This window comes from Labrus bergylta, chromosome 6 (genome assembly GCF_963930695.1).
Source record: "Labrus bergylta chromosome 6, fLabBer1.1, whole genome shotgun sequence".
NCBI classification, from domain to species: Eukaryota; Metazoa; Chordata; class Actinopteri; order Labriformes; family Labridae; genus Labrus; species Labrus bergylta.
Genome location: NC_089200.1, coordinates 33,177,810 through 33,204,562, shown reverse-complemented (window position 1 = coordinate 33,204,562; position 26,753 = coordinate 33,177,810). Strand labels below are relative to the sequence as shown.

At 42.0% G+C, this 26,753-nt stretch overlaps 1 protein-coding gene and 1 long non-coding RNA gene across 5 annotated transcripts in view; one reads left to right on the top strand and one right to left on the bottom strand.

Moving 5' to 3' along the window:
* Positions 1-700: 700 nt before the first annotated feature.
* Positions 701-15,965, bottom strand: LOC136179436 (uncharacterized). The gene is made up of 4 exons (XR_010666581.1): positions 15,832-15,965; positions 13,318-13,434; positions 2,850-3,004; positions 701-1,618 (listed from the first exon to the last, which is right to left on the bottom strand). It is a non-coding gene; the product is annotated as an uncharacterized lncRNA (long non-coding RNA).
* nfic (nuclear factor I/C) overlaps positions 15,206-26,753 on the top strand; it is a 34,576-nt gene continuing 23,028 nt past the window's right edge. The window contains exons 1-5 of one of the 4 annotated variants that reach the window (XM_029279891.2): positions 15,206-15,402; positions 21,153-21,323; positions 21,486-21,662; positions 22,807-22,990; positions 25,172-25,249. In XM_029279891.2, the coding sequence (XP_029135724.1) occupies positions 15,322-15,402; positions 21,153-21,323; positions 21,486-21,662; positions 22,807-22,990; positions 25,172-25,249 (691 nt within the window). In that variant the 5' untranslated portion in view covers positions 15,206-15,321. Of the gene's footprint in view, positions 15,403-18,171; positions 19,048-21,152; positions 21,324-21,485; positions 21,663-22,806; positions 22,991-25,171; positions 25,250-26,753 lie in introns of those variants that run through there. The other 3 variants (XM_020646927.3, XM_020646928.3, XM_020646929.3) reach the window with 3 other exon arrangements.

Genomic DNA, 26,753 nt, shown 5'->3' with positions numbered 1-26,753 from the left:
CCAGCTGTGGCTCAGTGTTTAAGTTGAGATGATCTCTGGGATCGATCCCCAGCTCCTGCAGACCTCACATGTAGAAGTCACCTTAGGCAAGAAACTGAACCCCTCATAGCTCCCATTGATACGCTATCAGTGTGTAAACAGTAAATGGACTTGAGCTTGTTTATTTCTTTTCTAGTCTTCTGACGTCTCAAAGTGATTTTACACTGCAGGTCACACCTACACAGTCACACACTGATGGTAGAGGCTGCTGTGTAAAAAGTCCATCAGTATTAACTCATCCATTCATACACATTCACACACTGATGGTAGAGGCTGCTGAGTGAAGAGTCCATCAGTATTAACTCATCCATTCATACACATTCACACACTGATGGTAGAGGCTGCTGTGTAAAGAGTCCATCAGTATTAACTCATCCATTCATACACATTCACACACTGATGGTAGAGGCTGCTGAGTAAAGAGTACATCAGTATTAACTCATCCATTCATACACATTCACACACTGATGGTAGAGGCTGCTGTGTAAAGAGTACATCAGTATTAACTCATCCATTCATACACATTCACACACTGATGGTAGAGGCTGCTGAGTAGAGAGTACATCAGTATTAACTCATCCATTCATACACATTCATACGCCACAGTCGAAAGCAGCAGGAGCAACTTGGGGTTAAGAGTCTTGCCCAAGGACACAGCGGACATAGCTGCAGGAGCTGGGGATCGAATCATAGACCTTCCGGTTGAGAGACGGCCGACTCTACCACTGAGCCACAGCCGCACTCGTCTAAATCCATGTGAATGGTAGACAGTACTGATGGACAGCCTCTGCTATGCTTACCTGATGACAGGCAGCACCTCTGGTGGCATGTAGTGTAAAAGTGCTTTGAGTGGTGAGAAGACTAGAAAAGCGTTACACACTGAGACATTGACCATCCACCAAAGAACTGACACATAAATAATGCAAATATTACACAGTGCCTATGATAACAACTGGGAATGATCCAAAAACTGCAGTAACTACTGATAAATGGATAATACAATAATTTACAATTAGAAAATAATAGAATTGATATTTATGCCATTTGCACTGTAACAGGAGAGTCAAGATACATTGTTAATTTCTCCTATAGAGTCAGCTCTACAAAGAAGTAAAGGATGAAAATACAACAGGAATATAAAGACAACATAAAGTTACGTTCCCCGAGATGGCTAGGGGAGGGGAGTTACAATAAAATAAAACCCAGGGAAAAGAAGTAGCAACTAAATATAAGCAGAGTATAAATTATAATAGTAATAACTTTATTTATATAACACTTATCTAAACAAGGTTACAAAGTGCTTTACAGAGTGCAAGGAGAAGGCAAGATTTAAAACATAAGCAGAATTAAAATTATAAAATGCACAGCAAAAAACATTGGTACAATAAAATATATAAAAGTGAATTAAAAAAAACATAAATTTAACAACAACAAATTATGTCAATCACAGCAGCATGAGATACTTGCATTCAGTCACTTAAAATAAAGGCCTTCCTATAGAGGTAAGCAAGGATTTAAAAACTGGTTGTGAGTTTTTTAGCCTGATGTCCTCTGGTAAGGAGTTCCAGAGCTCAGGGATCTATAGGAGAGAAAAAACAAACAGGAAAAAAAGGCAGAGGAGGAATTGTTGTCTGGCCCCCCAATTCATTTTTTCCCAAGGACCCAACAGACTCCATAATTTCCCTCAGGATCACTGAAGTATCTACAGTATCTAACTATCTAGAATCACCAGCAGAATTCTTCATATAAATATCAACTATCTGTTATGAATGACTCGCTTGATGATGCATTCACTTAAATCTCAACATATTTATGACTAAAAAAATGCATCAACAATCACTCAAGGATTTTCCTCAGACTGCAGGGGAATGTCTGTCATCCTTTCAAAGCTCTTGTGGAGAGAGGATTTTTAGTTGTCAGTTAATGTTGTGAGGCACAGGTTAAGCTGAACAGTGTAAAGGAATCTCCTTTAAGACACAATCATTGAAAATAAAAGTCCAGTTCTCTTGCAGTTGGGCATGTTTCACCTCTGGCTCTGTTCAGGTGACATCTACTGATCACTAGGCATCAATTATCCAGACTTTAGGCCCGCTGTGTTTTTGTGGCTGTGTGCTGCCTTCATTTCATTATTGAGTAGGACTTAAACTAAACTTTTCAGTTTCTGTCACAGTTCACAAGTACAGAAATGTTTTGAAAAAATGACAGACACCTTAGATTGTTTTATCATTACATTTTAAAAAGGTCTGTTAGATGACACCAAGAACATCATGATTTGAGTGTTTACTCCCAGGAGAAGAATTGTTTAGTTTTGTTGCATTTTTTGAACCAAATGCCCAGCGCCTCCAATCACACCCCATTTAGGCTTAAACAACTCGCTGGGTGGTAAGCGATGTGTAGGAGGCAGCAGGCAGTAATGATCTTTATAATGGGGGGGGGTCACAGAGAGAGGGACATGGATACATCCGGAGAGGGTGAGGAGCTTCAATTCTGGAAAAATACGTAAAGCCTCCAGCCTAAACAGAAAAAGCATCTCTGAGCCGCTGGGTAATCAAAAAGAGGAAAATCTCTCCTTGTCACAACCTTGCAATAATGATTTTCTAATGTGTGCTCCAGTGTGTCAGTGTCTGGCTGATCTGGTCTAAGCCAATTCATAACTGTTGTCATTAACACATCATTTTTTTAAACATAATTTTATCATCTGACACAAAAAAGATTAGATCAATGAAAACATATTCACAAAGATTGTACAAGTTGTATTTATGTAGGAATGTGAACATTATCCAGCATGCGTCAATGCACTGCAAACTTACATGGGAAATCATAATGGTGATTTCATGTTGGCTGATTGATGGTGGAGTTTGGGGGTTTTGCCTTTTTTACTCTGTTCTCCTGAACGAGGAGTGTCTCAAAGAGTTCGTAGCTCGGAAGGGAGGGGCCACCCCAATCGCACCTGTGCCTCAGGGTCCTAGATGTGTAGACAGAGAGACCGGTATGTGTATCAACGGATGAGTTAATACTGATGGACTCTTTACTCAGCAGCCTCTACCATCAGTGTGTGCATGTGTAGGTGTGACCTGCAGTGTAAAAGTGCTTTGAGTAGTCAGAGGACTAGAAAAGCGCTTTACAAGCTTAACCATTTTGCAAACAGAAATCTTCCTGCAGCAGGAAGTGCATCTGGACTGGTCATGTTCTGGGTTAGCTTTCTTTTTCCTTTATTAAACTGCACACATTATAACTATTTGGTTTCCACTGAAACCAGAAGTGATCACTGGAAGAATGAATCTCAGCTTATAATCCAGATTCATTTTGTAAACTTAAATGTTTAAATGACAAAATGCTGTTTGTTGGTGTACTCACATTCGCTGCTACTGCTAAAGCTGTCAGTAACTGACCAAGACAGTCAAAAAGACATTGAAGTCTGAGTCAAGAACAGATGTTGTTGGCACAGGAAATCTAATCAAACACTAGTACTGTGGTGGTGTGAGGCTGAGCTCTAAGTCTGGCTGATCGGCCTTAAAGCAGATAATTCCTCCTCTGGATGAAGCATGGGGCTCCTGTCTCCTCCTGATCACAGCTCCATGAAGCTCTGCTGTCATCCACCATGTGTAGGTAAAGGCTGCCCTCTAGCAGCAACAACCAACATAGAAAATGTAAGAGAGAGAGAGTAAAAAAAGCCCAATACATCTATTCAATTCAATTCAATTCAATTTATTTTGGATAGCGTCAACTCATAACAAGTGTTATCTCAAGACACTTTACAAAAAGCAGGTAAAATACCTTACTCTTTGTCTGTTAACATTACAAAAGAGCAGGTAAAAAGACCTTACTCATTGTTATGTTACAAAAAGCAGGTAAAAGACCTTACTTATTACTATATTACAAAGACCCGGCCTATCCATCATGAGCACTTTAGCAAAGCAGAAAAAGTTACAGTGGTAAGAAAAAACTGCCTTATTAAAAGGCAGAAATTTTCGGCCGGATCCCCGGCTCATGACGAAACAGCCTTCACAGGCAGGCCGTCAACCAACGATCTTGAGGAGCCTAAGAGAGCTCAAGAGCTCTCAGGAAAGAGGGTGGTTAGTGACTGAGATTTACAGATAGATACATGCAGTAATATGATGTACTGTATATGCACAGAGAGAGAGAGAGAGAGAGAGAGAGAGAGAGAGAGAGAGAGAGAGAGCAGCTCAAGGTGCCAGTTTCCCCGGTAGTCTAAGCCTATAGCAGCATAACTAAGAGCTGGTCTACACCAGCACTAACTATAAGATTTATCAAAAAGGAAAGTTTTAAGTCTATTCTTAAAAATACAGACTGTGTCTGCCTCCCGGACCCCGGCTGGAAGGCGGTTCCAGAGGAGAGGAGCCCGATAACTGAAGGCTTTACCCCCCATAGTACACTTGGAGACTGTAGGTACCACCAGCAGGCCTGCACTCCGGGACCGCAACGCTCTCGAGGGACAGTACGGTACTAGTAGCTCCTTCAGGTAGGATGGTGCCTGGCCATTTAGCGCTTTGTAGGTGAGAAGAAGGATCTTGAATTCTATTCTAGACTGACTCTATCTAATATCAATGTGCACTTTATCGCCACTTCAGCTTACAAAATAACAGCTTTTGTATTTGAACTTCTGCACAAGAAGCCGGCGTGCTGTGTTTCAGGGCTTTAAATTGTAATTACCATTTGGTGAACCTTTTGACCTTGCAAGAGTCAAGAGTTTAAATCTTGATAAAGTGAATTTTGTTTCTATTTTGATTGAGCAACATCAGGTGTGTCTGAAATGTACAGAGAGTAAAAGAGAAAATGTCCTGATGCAGAGTGAATGGAAGAAGATTTTCCACTTCATTCCCAAATAAATGTCTCAAATAATTTAATAATAAAAAAAACAACAACAACACATCAGTGGCCCTTCTGCCCTTCAGAGTACAACATGTGATGATGTGTCATATAGGCTGTAAAACATTTTATAACATTAAGTGACCTTTATGTGACTCTCTCAATATCTAACAGCTGACTGAATGTTTTTGACACTGATATTAGAACTATCCAGGGTTTGTGATTGTTTCAGCTTGAATACATCACACAGTTCAATCAGGAGAGACTTCATTATTAGAACAATTATTTATTTAAGAATTTAAGAATTAAATGTACAAAGTCTTTGTGGATTAGACTCCATCAGACTTCATGTACTCTGAGGGTAAGGAGCCGACAGCAGGATAGGATAACCCCTATGGAGTCTAGACCCTGGTGGTGGTGGTGGTGATACCCCCCTATGGAGTCTAGACCCTGGTGGTGGTGATGGTGATACCCCCCTATGGAGTCTAGACCCTGGTGGTGGTGGTGATGCCCCCTTATGGAGTCTAGATCCTGGTGGTGGTGGTGATGCCCCCCTATGGAGTCAAGACCCTGGTGGTGGTGGTGATGATACCCCCCTATGGAGTCTAGACCCTGGTGGTGGTGGTGGTGGTGGTGATACCTCCCTATAGAGTCTAGACCCTGGTGGTGGTGGTGGTGATGATACCCCCTATAGAGTCTAGACCCTCGTGGTGGTGGTGGTGGTGATACCCCCCTATGTAGTCTAGACCCTGGTGGTGGTGGTGATACTCCCTATGGAGTCTAGACTCTGGTGGTGGTGGTGGTGGTGATACCCCCCTATGGAGTCTAGACCCTGGTGGTGGTGGTGGTGGTGATACCCCCCTATGGAGTCTAGACCCTGGTGGTGGTGGTGGTGGTGGTGGTGGTGATACCCCCCTATGGAATCTAGACCCTGGGGGTGGTGGTGATAGAAGAATGCAGGATTTGATGAGGAGTGGGTTTCTGAACCTGAATCTGAACTCTGCTGAGCTGGAGTGGAGGTGACCGGGGTGGAGGAGGAGGATCGCAGTGAAATGACAAAGTGACTGAGGAAGAGAGAGAACAGGTTTTAAAATGTGACCGCAGCAGGATGATTGGATGAGAGGGGTTGGATTATGATTTAAAAAGTTAACAAATCCCCAAATCATGTGATCACCAGAGCAGGGAGACAGTGGAAGTGGTGGAGAGGGAGGGGCTAAGTTGATGAAGAAATTGAATAAATGTGTGAAAGAATATAACCAATCCCACTGCATGTGTACGTGCAGTGGAGAGAGTAGCACACATTGTACTTACTGTACCTTGAAGGTTGTGAATGAGAAAGGGATTTGGCCTCACTGAGTCTTTGTAACACCAGACTTAAAGATGCCTGTCACATTATTCCCATGCAGCTTTGGGACCTTCTGATCACTGGTCTGGTCCATCTCCACATGCAGAAACCAAAATCTTTTAAGCCTTTAGGGGGAGTTTGAGGCGATGGACCAACAAAGCTGGAATTAAGGGCCTGCGTTGATTGCACAGTTTGGATGTGTTTGAGACAGAAGCTACCGACATAGATGAACTCACTGACACTGTGGGTGTATTGGTGGACTGCGGGAGTGGGATGGTGCCCCAAAGCCCCCCCCCCCAAAAAAAACAAAAAAAACACAGGGGAGGGCCCTCTTGGATGCCCCTGTGGCTTGGGCTCAAACCCCCGACCTCACGATTTTAAACTTTAACTCTGCACTGTAACTTTTAACTCTTTTATATTTTTACTTTATTTGAATTAATTTCATTTTAAAGGGGTGATATGTAACTTTCAAAAATACTGTGTTTGTAGCGCCGTTAGGCGAACTGCACCAGTAACCTGTTGCTCGCTCTCCCTCGCGTGCTCGTCATACGTGCTTGTCATACGTGCTCGTACGTACACAAACGAGCATCATCATCGGCCGCTAAACACTGGATATTTACCGGCATAATGTTTACAGAGGAGGTAAATGGTCATACACATGTGAAAGTCTGTGTGTCTGTATTCATTCTCCATCCTACAAACGACAGTCTCTGCAGGCACTGGCTGAGAGACTGGGAGTGTGTGATGAGTTTGATAGAAGTGTGTGGAAGACGGCCTCTGGCTGTGGAGGTGAAGACCAGGAGTGTGTGATGAGTTTGTACTGTTGATCTCTGTAAGCGGAGCGGAGTGAGGGGGATGTTGAGAACGTGCATAAAATGTCACTTCCTGGAGCTTTTGCGGAAAATATGACCCGGATAAACTTTTTATACAGGCAACACAGATGAGACAGAGACATGTAAAAAGTTACATATAGAACCTTTAATGATTTTTATTTGAACATATATTTTCAGATTTAATCATTTCAGTGATTTTTAAATGTTCTATTTTAATGTTTCTTTTCTTCACCCTTTACTCACCCAGATGTCTTTTGCAGTCCAGTAGTTTGAGTGGATCACAGAGGAGGAGGATTGCCAGATTGGCTTAGTCGCTAAAAGTTGTGTATACAAATATTTTTAAGCCATTTTTGAAATGATTTAAAACAGAACGGAACCTTTTAACATATTTATTATATAACTATAAGAGATAAGGTTCATATTTAAACAGTGCGGGGTTTGTAGTATGAAGATCAACTTTATTAAAGTGTTGCTGGAGCATTTAGACCTCATATTTAAACAGTAACAGCATGAACAAGAGGGTGAGAAGGATCGTCGGTTGTGACGGCGTTTTGGCAGCTCAGTTGCCTCAAGCATTCATTCTGAGTAAAGCCCTGAGCATCCTCAGTAACCCTAATCTCCCCTTCAAAAATCCAACATGATGAGAACGTGTTGAGAAATCAGGATCCATCAGAGCTATTCTGATGATCAGGGAGCGCAAGTCTTTTTACTCAAACAGCATGGTGACTGTTGAATGAGAGAGAATGAACATTTAGGATTATGGTGGTGTGAGGGCCACCATAATGTGAGGGCCCTTTGCAATAAAGGATCCTTGTGCAACACTTCCATGGTGTTGGGCGGGGGGGGGGGGGGGTTCTGTAGTAAATGTTCAATGATGAAATCGCGAAATGGTCTTTTAGGATTGATTCAGCCGTGGTCAGACAACAGCACTCACATGGCTGATAAAGTTTTCATGTTAACAGTGTTGCTGATATTCTGTTTGAAGGTACAGCCTATAAACTCCTCTCCATGTGGTTACACTTCTAATAGTTTAGAGAGAAGACATTACCTTCACGTGTAAATGTCACACATATACATTTCTTCAGTCTCAGAGTCACATTTCCTTTTCAGCTCACAACAGACAGACACTTGGCTCCAATCCAAATATAACTCTGCTGCTGTGAGGTCTCTTACACATATGTATTACATCCTCACAGACCTAAAAGAAGAACTACTCTGAGATAGTTGAAAAATGTAAATCATATATCCACAAAATTACCAAGATCAATGAATCCATGAACATTTGTACTAACACATGGTTTCATATATTTAAAAACTGATTTAAAACTACAGACTGTAGATACTCCTGTCTGAATCTTCATCACACCATGTTGCTCCCTGTGCATGTTTAAATATACTCTGGTTGTCATCGGGGATGGATGGTGGACTGCTTTTGTACCTCTGTATTTATATTAATCTTTTTGACTGTTTTTATACATTTGCACTATTGCCACTCGAATCTTTCTATCTTTGATAGTTAAATGGTAAGTGGAATTGAGCGTGTTTAGTTTTTTTCTAGTCTTCTGACTCCTCAAAGTGCTTTCACACCTACACATTCACACACTGATGGTAGAGGCTGCTGAGTAAAGAGTCCATCAGTATTAACTCATCCATTCATACGCATTCACACACTGATGGTAGAGGCTGCTGAGTAAAGAGTCCATCAGTATTAACTCATCCATTCATACGCATTCACACACTGATGGTGGAGGCTGCTGTGTAAAGAGTCCATCAGTATTAACTCATCCATTCATACGCATTCACACACTGATGGCGGAGGCTGTTGAGTAAAGAGTCCATCAGTATTAAGTCATCCATTCATACGCATTCACACACTGATGGCGGAGGCTGCTGAGTAAAGAGTCCATCAGTATTAACTCATCCATTCATACGCATTCACACACTGATGGCAGAGGCCGCTGTGTAAAGAGTCCATCATCTTAAAGAGCCCATATTATGCCCTTTTTGGAGTTCGTATAATCTATGTTCCTACTTTTGTACGTTCACAATAGCTAAAGTCCGAGTGTCTGTTTTCATGTACTGCTCCTCCTTGCTCCCTCTACGCTCTGAGTCCGTCAGCTACGCTGTGCTGAGCCCACACTGCAGAGCCCCACGTGGGCCAAGTCTGCTCTGATTGGTCTGCCGATCCGCTCTGTCGTTATTGGTCAGTCGCTCAGCACGGTTCTCGGAAATGTCTCGCCTCTTTTACCATATTGGGAATGCAGCCACTGGGTCCGTCCGAGGGTAGCATAAACATTAGCACCTTAGCACTACTGTGCTACCGCAGGCTACGGTATATCGTGGGCGTGCTACAGAAGTTAACGGGCGTGCAACATGAGCTGCTGGGCTTGCCACAACGAGCCAATGGGCTTAGATCAGTGATCTCACACTGACAATGACGTCGGACTGACAAATTTTTTTCGAGTAGGGCTAGAACCGAGCGTTACATGCGGCTAATGCTGCAGCTAACAGGAGGACGTAGGAGAAGCCGCATGTGCCTAAACATGCACAAGACACTTGGAAAACACACTAAAGAGCATATAAAACCAGAAAAAGCATAATATGGGACCTTTAACTCATCCATTCATACACATTCACACACTGATGGTAGAGGCTGCTGTGTAAAGAGTCCATCAGTATTAACTCATCCATTCATACACATTCACACACTGATGGTAGAGGCCGCTGAGTAAAGAGTCCATCAGTATTAACTCATCCATTCATACACATTCACACATTGATGGTAGAGGCTGCTGAGTAGAGTCCATCAGTATTAACTCATCCATTCATACACATTTATATGCCTCAGACCAAGCAGTGGGAGCAATTCAGCGTTAAAGGCTTTATATGTGATTTTTCACACTTAAATGTAATAGAAATCAAGTATATCCTCTGAAAATAACTCTGTGAGTCATGACTGTCTACAATGGGTGTAACACCCGAGTCCCACTTTCTGTGATGTTTTCAGAGTTTTCCTAGCCGTAGGTACGCTTTGTTTACATCGCCTGGACGGCCGGCTGGCTCGTCACCTCAAGTATAAAAGTTGTTTAATTGAGGAACTAGAGAAAAGAAAAATAACATACTGTACTCACTGCTTAACTGTGTTTCTAGATCATGCTCATTTCAGGTAAATTTACATGCAGTGTGAAGATACAAGCATAATACAGCTTGCTAGCATTAGCATGCTAGCACAACAATGCAGCGCGAGTTGTTTTGGTTTCAAGGGCGACATCTGCTGGATCAAAAAAATATTAATATATATTAAGCCTTTAAGTGTCTTGCCCAAGGACACATTGAACATGTTGCTGCAGGAACTGGGGATCGAACCCTCAACATTCCTGTTGAGAAACGACAACTCTACCAACTGATCCACAGCCACCCCTGTTATGTTCACCCTGATACTGATTAAATGAAGACACAAATGTCTCCATGGGGGTGTGTAGGTTTTTATCAACTCTATCTAATATCAAAGCGTATTTTCTTGTTTCAAGCAGGATGGTTATTCTTGACATGTCCCATTTTGGGCCAACCATATGGTTTAATATTTCAATGTAGGTGAAGAATGTTGCAGGTTTGTTTTTTTAGAAAAAGGAGGTAGAATACGTATGTGCAGGGCAGAGCAAAAACAGCAGACTGAGGAAGAAGATACGCCCGCACACTCGCTCAAATGCCACAAAAAAGTTTAATCACAATCCCAACGTTTCCACCAGAGGTCTTTTTCAGGTGATCATTATTTTGCTTACTTTATTACTTGCCATAAACAAGAAAGTCATTTAGCCAGCGAGCAGGAAGAAACTTTAATTCTGGGCCCCATAAGGTGTTAGGGTTAATAGTGAGCTGTGTGGGAGCTGAAAGAGTTGCTTCTTATTGCTGAGCTAAGCTCAATGATCACTAATAAGACCTAGAATTCCCATCACTACTCAGCACTGCAACCACTTTTTAACTTCTGTTTTTAGAACAAGCTTCAGGCAGTGATTCTGTCTGTTGGTGTATGTGTGAACATGGAGGCCTCCAGGGGGAGTCACTATGCAGATTGAAGGAGGCTGAGTCAGCAACTGCTTCTCTTTTGTTCTAGGACACACACTGCGTACTGATCATTATTCCTGGTTTATCCATTGGTCTATCAAATATGACCCCAAGTACACACAGAAATAAATTAACAAGTGTGATGGTTTGTAAAAAAAAGCAAATTGCCCCTTGGGAATAATAAAGCAATCCTTAATCCTTGTGTGACAAGGACATTTCTATGATTCATTTTCATTCAATTGTTTGTGTGTGTGAGTGCATATGCGTGTGTATGTATGTGTGTGTGTGTGTGTATGTATGTGAGTGTGTGTGTGTGTGTGTGTGTGTGTGTGTGTGTGTGTGTGTGTGATTGTATTTGTCTGTTTACAACTAATCTAACACATATGTGGGCCAACCCTTACTTTGTGTTTCAATCGGTTTCTGTGTAAATAATTCAAAATCATACTTTAAAATAGTTTTTTAATTCTTTACTTACACTTTATAATTGATCCTATGAACCCCAGACAACTCCTTTATAACGGGTTTGTAATGGATGTTGTAATTGGTTTGTAAATGGTGAATGCATCATCTGTCCGTCCATTATCAAAAACAGAATCATTAAAGTCATTAAAGGCAGCTAGTTGTCTGAGCCGTGTGTATATCATGTTTACATGGACGGGAGGGCCTTGAGTATAAATCTGTTTTAGTCAAGGACTAGAGAGAAGAAGAAGAACATAGTCACTGATTATTTGGATGTCATGTTTTTAGATCACGGTCATTCTCTGTTAAATTAAACGCAATGTGGAGCTAAGAGCTAACAAAAGAGCGCTAACATTAGCATGCTAACACAACAACGCAGGCCACAGGTGATTGCAGCTCGAGCCAAAGACAAGTTTGATAGTAATTCATGATATGTTAAGTAGGGCAATGAGGGTGTGTGCTGTCATTTAGGGCCCCATTAGGGAGGTTTCCTCATGTCATTGCAAAATGTGTGCATTTGGAGGTACTGCTTTGGTTTAAAGTTTGTCAGCCCTCGGGGGCCCTTAAGTTGGCTGGGGCCCCAGGCAGGTGGTCGCCAGTCACTATGAAAAGAGCAGCGCAGTCTAGATGATCATACAATTCATTAGCGTTAAAAATAAAAAAGGTAATAGTCATGATATTTAGTTGTATCAGACATACAGTAAAGCTATGTTTTATATTCCGTCCAGCCAGAAAGGGTTAACATGTTGAGACATATTCCCAAATATTTCCTTCTTGTAGTGATTCAGGAGTTCATGATTTCCTTTGAATGCTTTCTTCTTTAAAAACTTCATCACTGCAGCAACAAGTTGTAGAACGTCCCTTCATTGCTTCACATCCAAAGATGTGCTGCATCAGGGCAGATTAAGTGTCTCCAGTGCAACTCTATTAAAACATTGATAGCAGGTCGAATGGTTTGGTCTGGGCTCCTCTTGGGTTCAGAGATGTGAGGGGTGCTGCAATAACCCTCCACTAATGATTCTGCTTTTTGCATAAAACGTTTTGGGACAAAGAACTACATTTGCAGTTTGAAATATTGTCCTCATACTCATTGCCCATTAGGTAATTACTGTAACCTCACCACTAAGACCATAGTCTTTCGCTATGGCAAATTCAAGGCCAGTCATTTCTTTCAGTGGGAATTGTTTTGATATTTCACTGAATGTTCAGTTTTCCCCGGGACTCAGGACTGTACCCCATCGTGGTCAGGTTAATTTTCAGCCAACAAAGATCTATCGTTTCCCTCTGTAAGACGGTGCAGCTAACTTCCCTCCATGCTGATAAAGCGTCTGAAAGGATGCAGTGTCCCTGGGAACTTGGGCTTTGCAGTTTAGGCCATATAGCATCCAGGTTGTCCCCTGGAGATAGAGCTGCACAACTGAGCGCCACTTCTTAACAATGGCTTTTTACTCAATCAAGTTGAAGCATTGCACACCTGCAGGTGAGCATTTCTCAGTATTGGGGGGGTTAGTTTACTCTGATATGTCATACCTGTCGCCCACATCACTATGACATATCAGAGTAAACTAATTGACAAAAACTTAAAACATAATAGTTATGCAGTTGTTAAAAATGCAAGGTGAGATATGAATAAATATGAGGCTCTGATGGCTCTGATGGCTCTATAGCAGTTCATGTAATAACTCGTCTTGTCCACAGCAGATAACATTAAGTTTGACCTACATCTACATGAAGTGAAGAACTTACCTCTCAGGACAGTACAGCAACATAAGGGATTCCCAGTTTGATGTAGCTCCAAGTTTTGTGTTGACAAAAGAGCAAACGATTGCATCCACTGATGAAAACTGCAGGCTGTGGAGAAAGCTGCAGCAAAAGGCAAAAGAGATGGGCCTTGAGTAAGGTTTTTTTTTTATTCACACAATGACAAAAATAGGCTCACAATGTAGGAACAAAATGCCAAGTGTTAACTGAAAATGGAAAACTAACTGGGCTGTATACTCATAAAATAGATATAAAATATATTAAAGTAATTGAACTTGAAGTCTTCGTGTAATGCATTTCTAAAAGAATGAAGTCAAACCTCTTTATTCAACCACATGGATAAAATATATTTATATATTTATATTTATTTGCCATGAATTTTTCTATTTTTCTGCGGCTGTGGATCAGGTAGTCGGTCATCTCTCAACCGGAGGGTTTGGGGTTTGATCCCCAGCTCCTGCAGCTACATGTCTGATGTGTCTTTGGGCAAGACACTTAACCCCAAGTTTCTATCGCTGCTTCTTCAGCGATGTACGAGTGGGATGAGTTAATACTGATGGACTCTTTACACAGCAGCCTCTACCATCGGTGTGTGAATGTGTATGAATGGATGACTTAATACTGATGGGCTCTTTACTCAGCAGCCTCTACCATCGGTGTGTGAATGCGTATGAATGGATGAGTTCATACTGATGGACTCTTTACTCAGCAGCCTCTACCATCGGTGTGTGAATGCGTATGAATGGACGAGTTAATACTGATGGACTCTTTACTCAGCAGCCTCTGTGATGGACTCTTTAGGCAGCAGCCTCTACCATCGGTGTGTGAATGCGTATGAATGGACGAGTTAATACTGATGGTCTCTTTACGCAGCAGCCTCTACCATCGGTGTGTGAATGCGTATGAATGGACGATTTAATACTGATGGACTCTTTACGCAGCAGCCTCTACCATCGGTGTGTGAATGCGTATGAATGGACGAGTTAATACTGATGATCTCTTTACGCAGCAGCCTCTACCATCGGTGTGTGAATGCGTATGAATGGACGAGTTAATACTGATGGACTCTTGACACAGCAGCCTCTACCATCGGTGTGTGAATGCGTATGAATGGACGAGTTAATACTGATGGTCTCTTTACACAGCAGCCTCTACCATCAGTGTGTGAATGTGTAGGTGAGACTTGCGGTGTAAAAGAGCTTTGAGTAGTCAGAAGACTAGAAAAGCACTACAAGCTCAAGTCCATTTCCCATTTGGAGGCATAAAATGACAACCTTCAAGAAAATGAGAAGCCACAGCAAATCCCTCACTTCTTCATTATAACAAAACATGTTTGTATAATATTAGTTAGGCTTAATCTAATTCTTAATGTTCTTATTGTCTGTGAGACTGTGGGATTACTTGTGGATTTATTGCAAGATCAACTTCTATCTTTACAACAGCAAAATTGCAACAGGAAAAATTCTCAGAAAGGCGATAGTACCAAACAGAATCTAGAGCTTTCCCTCTAGTTTGTTTGGGCTATTTTCAGTCGGTATGGCTTCATAATGAAGGTTATCCAGATATATGGGAGTGGGATGTATAGGCAGGCTATTAACCATATATAAAGAAAGCACCGCAAACGCTAAAAAGTAGTAAGGAGTAGTAAGGACAGATGAGAGGCAAAGCCAAACTGAAAGAGTGGGGGAGGAAAAGGGTGAAATATAAAGTGCAGAAGAAAACGGAACTAGAATGGGCAGGAATACTCAAACAGAGTTATAGAAGGAGGCAGACAATAAAATAAATATAGGTAGCACTATTCTATTCTGCCGCAGCCTACCGGGCCGGTGTGTGTGTGAAGTGTGTGTGTGTGTGTGTGTGTGTGTGTGTGTGTGTGTGTAGTGGGGTGTTACTGCCGTTGAGCCCGAAGCTTGACGCGGGACGTTTCTGGTCTCGAGCACCGCGGATTACTCCACCTGGCACGCGCACGATGATGGACATAAATATGGAATGAAAACACCAGACAACGCAAGATGGACAGGCGCTGAGATCAGCTTTAACTTCCCCCGGTGGCGGCACAGCTTCGATATGGTAGGGAAACAATCCGTTTCGGTACAATAATGTAGTGAAGTGTCCGCTCCGGTTGGTGTGCTGTTCCGTGTTTTCCAAAAAAGACGCAATGCGAGGAGTCACGCAGCTGAAAGTGGAGCAGAAAGAGGCATCCATGTCTCTTAATGCCATGAAGCCTCTATGCTCTGTCTCTCTTTTACTATGTTAAAGCAACCGAACATGCACTGTATTCCGAAATAAAACGTTTGCCTATGAAGAGAATTTGTCACAAAATATCATAAACAAATCTAACAAGTAAAAATCACATGCATGCCAGCAAGTGCACTAACGTGGTACAACACTACTTGTGAACAATTTTGATTTGTCGATAGCCAGCCTTAAATTCGGCACATATAAGATAAGCAGAACACCTTGCAGCTTTAGTAGTTATGCATTTCACATTTGGGTTACCTGTTCTCTGAACTGACGTTTTCCGGCGAAAACACTGTTCAGGGCGGAAGTCAGAGTTGGAAACGTTCATAAAACTTGACGTTTAGTTGAATTAAAGCACTTTTTGTGTTAAAGATGATGGCCGAATAAGTCAACATATTATTAAGCATGCAATGATTGAAAGTGTCCTCTCACACGTTCAGTATGTCTGACGTCATTCAGTCAGCCTTAAAGCCGTACAGTTCTGAATGGAGTTTTGAATCATGTCGCCTCCATGCCGGGGAACGGGCTCTATCCCAGTGGCCAGTGTGCTTTCCGAGCCCTGGCGGTGCACCAAGGAAGCGGAAAACATGCCGTGGTGTCTGTGGGGGAAAGTTGTTCAGTTTGTGTCTTTTAAAGATGAACGTGCAGGCCCCTCTGCTCTCATCACGCGGGACGGCAGAAGGCCAAGTTGAAGTTCACTCTAGCCTCCTATTGCCTATATTGTGTGTGTGTGTGTGTGTGTGTGTGTGTGTGTGTGTGTGTGTGTGTGTGTGTGTGTGTTTGTGTGTGCGAGCGTGCTGTCTGTGTGTGCGCGCGCGTTCTTGTGCGTGTGCTGTGAAGGCATATGTGTGTGTGTGTGTGTGTGTGTGTGTGTGTGTTAGTCAGCAGAAAATGGCCGCAGTTAGAGCCAGCCGACTGACTTAGTGTGAAAAGCCGACAGAGGGCCTCCTGTCCCGGCATGCAGCTGGGGAGGAGAGCCGCTGGGATAAGAAGAGCTGCAGCTCTTTCCTCAGTCTCATCGAATTGTTGTTGATTAGAAGTTTTTAAGTGAAACACTCAGAGGACACTCTGCTCCTCCATCATCATGAACAGTAGAGGATAAATCTGTGACAGATCAAACTTGAGGATAGACTGTCTTTAATGGATTTCTGAACACAGCTGTTCGTCCACAAGGCTGAATAATCTGACTGCTGTTGATGTGACAGTAATGAAACAACTCATTTCAGCATATACGTTGACTTTATTCCTGACATTATGACTCTTTAATCTGGTGATTCATGAGGTCTCACTCACTAAAGGTTGCTCTTTGTTCCTTTTAAGGCTGAGCTGATAGAGCTTTCCAGGCTAGCTCACAAACTTTGGAAAGCTCTGCTCATGACTTTATAAAATCTCATGATGATGACTAAAACCAGTTAAGATTTACTTTATTGATCCGTGCAAGGGGAAATTTCTGTTTTTACACTCTGTGAGTCATGAACACACACATAGGCTGAAATATAAACACACATGCAGAAACAGGATCCTATTGACATGCACTAATGGAGAGAAGCCAGAGTGCCAGAGTGGCCCACAGCGGGTGCTTCTGAGTTGATGGTGGGGAGGGGGTTCAGTGTCTTGCTCAAGGGCACCTCGGCAGTGCTCAGGACCTGGCATGTCTCCAGCTACCAGACCAATTACCATATTTGGTCTGCACCAGGACTTGAACTGGTGACCCTCCGGTTCCCAACCCAAGTCTCTACAGACTGAACTACTGCCGCCCAGTTATGAACACACCTGTTCACACATTTGGTAATTATCCCGAGCATCATTTTAAAACACATCAGCATCCTTTACTGTTTATTCTAAATAGAACGTGTGTTTTTAATGTTGACATGCTTTTATCTGTGGCTCATCATGTCAGTGTTTACATGTTGTGTTTACATGTTGTGTTATGTAAAACACTTTGTGAATTAAGACTGAAAAAAGGGCAAATAAACTTGACTTACTTACTGACAGACATGTGTTTGTGTAGGCTACAAGTCATATCCTCTTTTATCAATAAACCCGTCCAATGTTTTAACCTAACTTTCCTTTATCCAGCTCTTCCCTTATGCCCCCCCCCTTCATACTGTTTACACCAGTATACTGTAAACATAGCCTTTTCTATATAGCCTATACTTTATTCAATTCACTTCAATTCAAATTAGAAAAACTTTATTTGTCCTCGGGGCAATTCAAAGGCACACAGAGCAGTAAATTAACAACAGTGCAGGTAGACAAAACATTTTAAACCTAAAATATAAAGTGTCAATTGAAATACAACTTAAAGCTTAAACTTAACTTAAAATACAAAATATAAAAGGAGTAGATATAAGTGGACGGTGATCAGACTAACAGATCTATGTGCAATAAACGAGAAATAAATAAATATATACAGAGCTATGTGCAAGTACTATACTATAGTATATTAATATAGTTTAGTAATATAATATAGTATATCACTATACTATAGGCCTGCTCTATCTAATAACCTATTGAAAATTGCATTATTCTGTTGTGGTGGTCTTGATGATCAATTGTCTCCTGTGCCATGTCAGCCTGTGATTATACAGTTATTAACAAACAGTTTTTTAGAAACAAATAGGATTTAAAGAGCAGAAGAAGAGTTATATATGTTTGGATAAATGTTATAAGTCTATCTTTGTTGCCTCCTTACGGTGGAAATGTAGGAATGTGTTAAGGTGGAAATAATGTTGACCTACTGCTTCCTTTGTTTTTAAAGTCGGACACGGAAAATAGATATTTAAAAACAAAGATGGAGCATGCTCTGTGGAGACTTTCTGTATATTAGTGTTATAGTCACTATTGAAAGTGTAAATACTGTGACCGAGTGTGTTTGTGTGGACGCAGCAGACGGCGGTGTGTGTGTGTGTGTGTGTGTGTGTGTGTGTGTGTGTGTGTGTGTTTTAAGAGGCTGATCCTCACATGAACTGAAAACATGAGCTGCTGTGGCTTTAAGCCCGCCGTTTGGGATGGGCTGAAGTCATAACGTCATATCAACTCTGTCTTTTATTCTTCGCCCCTTCATCCCCCCCGTCCCTCTCCTAATGGCACAGTTCTCCGTGCTGCGTTACACCTCCTCCGGCCATATTTTCCTAGAATGATTATGCCGAACTTTCTCCGTGTTTTTCTCTCCACGGGGCATTATTCCGGGTCCTGAAGTTTCCTGCCGTGTCATCATTTTTGGAGTTAAAGCGACCAGAGCCTTCATATCTGGATTCCTTAAAAAAAAAAAAAAAAAAACATACTGTAGATAGGCCAGGAAGTGCTGCGTTTTCTCTGCCCGGAGGTGCAGCTGCTTTACTGAATCAGCGAGGAAGAAGGAAAAGACGAAGGAGACTGGCAAAGCAAATGAGGACGCGATGGAAATGTAAAAAGGGCATATCGTGATCCCCTGTCAACAAAATGATGTTTCCTCCTCTCTCTCTGAGTCAGGTAAAACTGAGCTTCTCCGTACCTTTTCATTCTGCGCAGTGAGAGTGAGGCAGACATGAAGTCCATTTGATCAGGCAAAGGGTTGGCCTATATGACAGAAAAATACTTAAAAAATATCTTTGTTTAAAGATATATCTTTAAATTGTGTAAACCATCTCAGAATAATTCTTCTTTTAGGTTTGTGAAGCTGTAATACATATATGTTAGAGACCTCATAGCAGCAGAGTTATATTTGGATTGAAGTGTCTGTTGTGAGCAGAGAAGGAAATGTGACTCTGAGACTCAAGAAATGTATATGTCTGATATTTACGAGTCAAGGTGATGTCTTCTTTCTAGACTTATAGAGATATATCCAAGTGGACAAGAGTTTGTGGGTTGTGCCTTCTAACAGAAAATCATCAACACTGTGAAGATGAAGACTTTGTCAATGATTGTCAGAGATTGTGAGATCTTGTTCTGCACTTTATCAGCCATGTGTGTTTCTGTGTTGTCTGACCATGGCTGAATAAATCCTAAGATGATCCACAGTCTGTTTCATGATTTCATCATTGAACATTTAATATAGAAACAAACCCCCACCTGACAGCGGGGGTCATTAGCATCTCTAGTCAGCACAGATCATTCATAAAGAATAGAGAGTGTTAAAAAACTGAAGTGAGATTTTGTTATTTGTGTTGTGCAGGTAAAGCTGTCAGACGCTGGGCAGTAATATCTTTATTAACATGTTCCTCTTGATGGAAATACTTAGTAACGCTTCCTCAGCCTGTCCTATTGTTGTCACTTTTACTGCTCATACTGCTGTCATGATTTAGTGTTTTAGTGCTGCTCATATTTACCTCTGCTATGATGAATGTTTCCTGTTCTGCAGACAACATCTTTTATAAACCAGAAAACCATGATGCATAAGATTAAAACAGCCATTCAGTAACATCCAGTCCACTTTTTACATAAAGTGCATGGGTTTATTTGTTGTATTTAGCAGGATAAGCCCCTTGAGATGTAGCGTCTGGTTTTCAAAGGGGTCCAAACAACATAATGATGAAAAGACAGCAATTAGAAGAACAAGAAGTTAAAGCTTCCAAAACAATTAGTTGTTGAATCTTGAACACATTTCAGAATTGATGGATCTTTGTCTTGGTCTACACTCTCACTCTGGCTCAGTTGGTAGAGTCGGTCGTCTGACAAGGTCGGGGGTTCAATCCCCAGCTCCTGCAGCTACAGGTGTGTCTGATGTGTCCTTGGGCAAGACACTTAACCCGAAGTTGCTCCTGCTGCGGTGTATGAATGTGTATGAATGGATGACTTAATACTGATGGACTCTTTACTTAGCAGCCTCTACCATCAGTGTGTGAATGTGTATGAATGGATGAGTTAATACTGATGGACTCTTTACACAGCAGCCTCTACCATCTGTGTGAATGTGTAGGTGTGACCTGCGGTGTAAAAGCGCTTTGAGTAGTTAGAAAACTAGAACAGAAATATACAAGCTCAAGTCCATTTACACTTATTTAAAGGGTAAAACGTCTCACATGTTTAAGACATGTCAGGAAACAAAACACAAACATGAATAGCTTCTCTCTCAACAACCTCGACAAGAGAAACAACAACAAAGAAAACTCTACTGACATTCAACGAATGGTCATGGTCGTCTGTCACTATCATCATTCTGCATTGCATTTATTTAATAGGACCGAGACTTGTTAACTGTTAGCTTCCAAAGAGCTAACGTTAGCAAGGTTGATGGTTAGCCATGTTGTTGTAACACTTGATGCTGCAGAGCGAACAAGCACATAGGAGTAAATGTCTGAAAGAGCCAGCCTTATAGCTCCTTGTTGAAGTTGGTTAACAAACTGATAATTGATTTGTTGGAGTTTATGAATTTCTTCCAGAGATAAGTCAGTGGGTAGAGTCAGAAAGCGGGGAGAGAGAAAGTGGGAAACAATGCCGGAATGAAGCCGCAGGTCGGATTTGAACCTAGGCCCCCAGCTCTCTGAGACTTAAGCGTCAGTACACGGGGCGCAAGCACTAACCACTAGGCGACCGGCGCCACTTGTGTGTTTTCTCCGAGTTTGTATTAATGTTTCTCTGTCTGCTTGTTTTTTTAGGACGAGTTTCATCCGTTCATTGAAGCGCTGCTACCCCAAGTCCGTGCCTTCGCCTACACATGGTTCAACCTCCAAGCCAGGAAAAGGAAGTACTTTAAGAAACATGAGAAAAGGATGACTAAAGAAGAAGAGAGAGCGGTCAAAGATGAACTGCTGGGAGAGAAGGCAGAGGTGAGATGAATACTTCACTCTGATTTAGGAATGATTAACTTATGATACTTCAAATCAGGACGCTTTATATGTAAACAAACCGCTGTGTTTCTTACTCTATACAGTACAATACCATGTATATTTATAGAAACAAAGAACTCAATGATGTGATTCTTTATGCAGGTGAAACAGAAGTGGGCTAGTCGTCTCTTGGCCAAGCTAAGAAAGGACATAAGACCAGAATTCAGGGAAGACTTTGTCCTGTCAATCACCGGGAAGAAAGCTGCGTGCTGTGTCCTGTCGAACCCTGACCAAAAAGGCAAAATGAGACGCATAGACTGTCTGCGACAAGCTGACAAGGTGAACTATACTCATCATGGTCATTTCCCCTACGTCTACAGTTGTGTCTGCATCCAGGAGGACAAGTAAAGTATGGTGATTTAGCTTCAAGCACAAAGTTGTATGAACATGCAGATGGAATTACACTTTACAAACCTCAGATTGAAATTCTGTGTTGCAGTTCTTCTTTTATTTTTGGGCTTTTTATGGCTTTATAAATGGCAGGACAGCGCACAGAGATGGAAATCATTGAAAGAGAGAGTGGGAAATGACAAGCCGTCCGCTTTGTGGACTCCAGCCTCCACACATGGGGCGCGCACTCACCAATAGACTACCTGCGCCCCCCTGTGTTGCAGTTCTATTGTGAAATTGAAAGTTCAAATAAATTGAATAATTTTAACATTCAGATTGGCACAATTTGATCAACAAGATGTTTTTATGTCATGTGTTTTAAAAGTAGAAAGACAGGTGTATGGAGAGGACACTGAACATGATTGCTATAACTGACCTTACTATATGATCATTAAGGAAACATGCTATGGTGAAGTGCTGGCTTCTCTGACAACAATGCAGCAGCCAGTATGTCCTCCTTCTAACTTTAGATTCTGGTTTTGTTTGGACCAGAGAAGGCAGGCGGTTTTAAGGCAACCCCCCCCCCCACACGGCCGTTTTGGACGCCCCTCGGTTTGTCAGATATGAGAGCAGTTATCAGGTCAAACCAACAGGTGTTGCAGCGATGGAAGCGGGCAAGAGAAGTGGTTCAGATAGAAGTGATTGTACACGACCTAAAAAGCCTCTGCATGTTTCTAATAAGCTCCACGAGCAGAAACGTGCTCAAACTAGGATCAATATTGGAGATGCTTTTGAAAAATGGAGAGAGGTTAGAACACAGAAAGGTTTACAGACCCATGCAGAGCTGGATAAACACTGAAGCTTCAGAGTCCACCACATGGTAACCTGCGTGAGCATCAACTCTAGAGAGGAGGGGGGGGGGGAGAGACAGCTCTCTGTAATGTTTAGAATTTAGACTGCAGTACCCATTTTAAACACTAGGGGTCAGAGTTACATACTGCTCCTTTAAGGAAATCAGTGCTTAGGCTAAGAAACGTTAGATATATATCAGTTAGATTGGGTTCATTAATGATTGAGTCTCGTCCTTCCCAAGGTGTGGAGGTTGGACCTGGTGATGGTGATTCTGTTCAAAGGAATCCCGTTAGAAAGCACAGATGGAGAGCGGCTGATGAAGGGAGGCCAGTGCTCCAATCCAATACTCTGCGTTCAGCCTCGACACATCTCTGTCTCCGTTAAGGAGCTGGACCTCTACCTTGCTTACTATGTACAAGAGAGAGGTATGTGCCAGCACACACTTCAGTCCATCTCATTGTAACATTGGTGTGTTTTATTCTCATTATTCCTTTGTGAATGGAGACGGGAAATCCAAGTGAAACTTCAATACAGATAAATTACATCAGGATGTTGTGTTCACAGTTTCTGTTCATTCAATCTTTACATTTCCATAGCTTCAATTCCACTACCAGTGATATTAACAGAGTTTCCAGTATGTAGCTGATGGTAAATAGACTTGTCCATCAGAAGTAACTAATCCCATGCTTGTTGTGAGGCTCTTTGAATTTGATTCATAAATGTACTAAAGGGATATCTATTTAAAGGGGCCATATTATGTTTTTTCTGGTTTTATATGCTCTTTAGCGTGTTTTCCAAATGTCCTGTGCATGTTTAGGCACATCTGTGTGCAAAAATGCATGTAACGCTCGGTTCTAGCCCCCCTCGAAAAAAATTTGCCAGTGTGACGTCTTGTCAGTGTGATATCACTGGTCTAAGCCCATTGGCTCGTTGTGGCAAGCCCAGCAGCTCATGTTGCACGCCCATTAACTTCTGTAGCACGCCAACGATATGCCGTAGCCTGCGGTAGCTAAGGTGCTAATGTTTATGCTACCCTTGGAGACAAAGTGGCTGCATTCCCAATATGGTAAAAGGGGCGTGACATTTCCGAGAACCGTGCTGAGCGACTGACCAATCACGACAGAGCCGACAGGCCGACCAATCAGATCAGACTTGGCACGCGTTGGGACTCTGAACGTAGGCACTTCAGAGCCTTAGAGAGAGAGTCAGAAGCGAGCCGGTGCATGGAGCGGCAGTACATGAAAACAGACACTTTTTTAGAACTTTAGCTATTGTGAACATACTGCTCCTGCTGCTTTGTATGAGTGTGTATGAATGGATGAGTTAATACTGATGGACTCTTTACTCAGCAGCCTCTACCATCAGTGTGTGAATATATATGAATGGATGAGTTAATACTGATGGACTCTTCACTCAGCAGCCTCTACCATCAGTGTGTGAATGTGTATGAATGGATGAGTTAATACTGATGGACTCTTTACTCAGCAGCCTCTACCATCAGTGTGTGAATGTGTATGAATGGATGAGTTAATACTGATGGACTCTTTACACAGCAGCCTCTACCATCAGTGTGTGAATGTGTAGGTGTGACCTGCGGTGTAAAAGCACTTTGAGTAGTCAGAAGACTAGAACAGAAATCTCAAGTCCATTTAGCATTTACTCTATATTTGACAAAAATAAAGTGAGTCTTGTGAATCAAATGGGAAGAAGCAGAGTAGACTTGCAGCCTTGTGCAGCTACAACTCAAAAGTCTAGAGTGTAATGAAATATTGTCATATATGATATAAGACCCTCCTGTAAAAAGTTGTATTGATGGTTCTGTGTAGAAAAAGATATCTAGGACAATCCCTGAACTCCTGTGCAGCTCTGAACCTGCATAAATAACACAAAGTGCACATAATCTTCTGTGCCTATAGATCTGAGTTTCCTGCTGTGCTAGTGGTGAGACGACTTGTTTTACATGCTGGTTGTTTTACACTCACATCGTTCTTGTGGAGACCTACACGTCTTTTCAAAAAGCAAATATCATTACAGGAAATACACATCAGAAAACCCTTGATATTATTGATGGCTGTTCCTTTGAGAAACCAGTGAGACCATTATTACTGTAACAGTAGCAAAATGTTGTACTGGGGCCTGCCCTCTGCTGGCACAAAATATGTAAAACATTGAGGTAGCAGGAAGGAACCTCCAGGAGATTCCATTTTTAAAAATAAATAAGTACCCTCTAAAAACCGCCACTAAAACAGCACACTCAATTAGCAATCACCTGAACTCAGCATGTACATGTGATGGCATCTGTAACCAATCAGATCACACAGAAACAAACCGCCACGACCTCTCAATCCATTCATCAGGGAAAGTATTTTCTTCAGTGGCGTGTCACGCCATCAGTACAGATTTTAAAATCTGGCCTGATGTTTTGCTGCTTCTGTGTTTTTCAACAGACTTATTAATTGTTTGAATTTCTCTCTCTCTCTCTCTCTCTCTCTCTCCCTCTCTCTCTCTCTCTCTCTATCTCTCTCTCTCCCTCTCCCTCTCCCTCTCTCCCTATCTCTCTCTCCCTCTCTCTCTGTTTCTCTCTCTCTGTCTCTCTCTCTCCATAGAGGCCGAGCAGAGCATCAGTAGTCCCAGTCGAACAGGACTGGGCTCTGATCAGGAGGACAGTCGAACGGCCACCATGGGTAACGTAAAGGAGTTTCTGTTAAACATGGGAACATTCACTTTTCTTTCTCCATCTATGTTTGTAATAACTTCTTCTGTAGGATGAGCACATCCATGATTTGTTATTATTTGTTACTCACTGTCTGTTATGTTGTGATAAATGGTTATTTACATCAAATTCAAATGTTCCCTTATTTTAAACAATGTTTTTTTGAGTGAAGAGGCTCAGAAGGCTCAGAAAGCAGTAAAGATAATAGATTGATGGTCCTCCTTGTAAAAATAGAAAATATGGGATAGTGGATACCTTCTTCTGTTTCTTAATTAGAAGAATAGTGATGCAGTAGAGAGTAAGAACAACACAAGCAAAGATCTAGAAAAAAGGGAACAATGTCAGTAAGAGCAAACGATCAGCTTTGAGTCCGATTGGACACACAGGTGCTGACAGGCATTGCACAGAGGCAAAGCACAACATTGAAGGCAGTTCTTGAGAGCTCTAATCAGTATAGAAACCATCTTATAAGTCATCGTTATCAAACAAAAACAATCGTCACAACCATCATCATCATCAATGATATCGAAACCATCATCATTAAGTTAGTAGGTATTCATGAAAGAGCTGGGTCTTTAGCTTTTTCTTAAAGGTGCAGAGGCACTCTGCAGATCGAATGGAGATTGGAAGTTCATTCCACCACCGGGGGGCAACAGAGGTGAAGAGTCTAGTCAGAGACTTAGGACCCTGTTGTGAAGGTTGGATCAGACGCCTTTCATTGGCAGAGCGTAGTGAGCGGGAGGGAGTGTAGACCTGGATGACAGAGTTAAAGTAAGGAGGAGCCGTTTTTGTCGCTGTTTTGTAAGCAAGCAGCAGAGTTTTAAATTTGATTTCAAGCAGTAACTGGGAGCCAGTGTAAGGAGATGAACAGCGGAGTGACATGTGCTCTTTTAGGAAGGTTGAAGACCAGTCGTGCTGCTGCATTTTGTATCATTTGCAGAGGTTTGATAGTGCATGTAGGAAGACCTGCCAGTAGAGAGTTGCAATAATTGATGCGTGATATCACAAGAGCCTGTACCAGGAGCTGTGTAGCGTGTTCTGACAGGTAAGGTCTGATCTTACTGATGTTGTACAGGGCAAATAGACATGACCGGGCAATCGAGGCTACTTGAACCTTAAAAGTTAGCTGGTCATCAATCATGACAGCCAGGTTCCGGGCAGACTTTGTGGGCATGCGTTTGGTTGTTCCAAGCTGGATATTGATCTGTGGTTGCATAGAGGGACTGGTTGGGATGACAAGGAGCTCAGTCTTTGAAAGATTTAGTTGAAGGTTCATTCATCCATTTAGAGATATCAGCAAAGCATGATGAGATTCTTGCAGAGACTGTAACATCGTCTGGCGGGAATGACAGGAAGAGCTGGGTATCGACAGCATAGCAGTGGTATGAGAAGCCATGAGAGCGGATTATTGAACCAAGTGAGCTTGTGTATATAGAGAAGAGAAGGGGACCAAGCACTGACCCTTGAGGTACCCC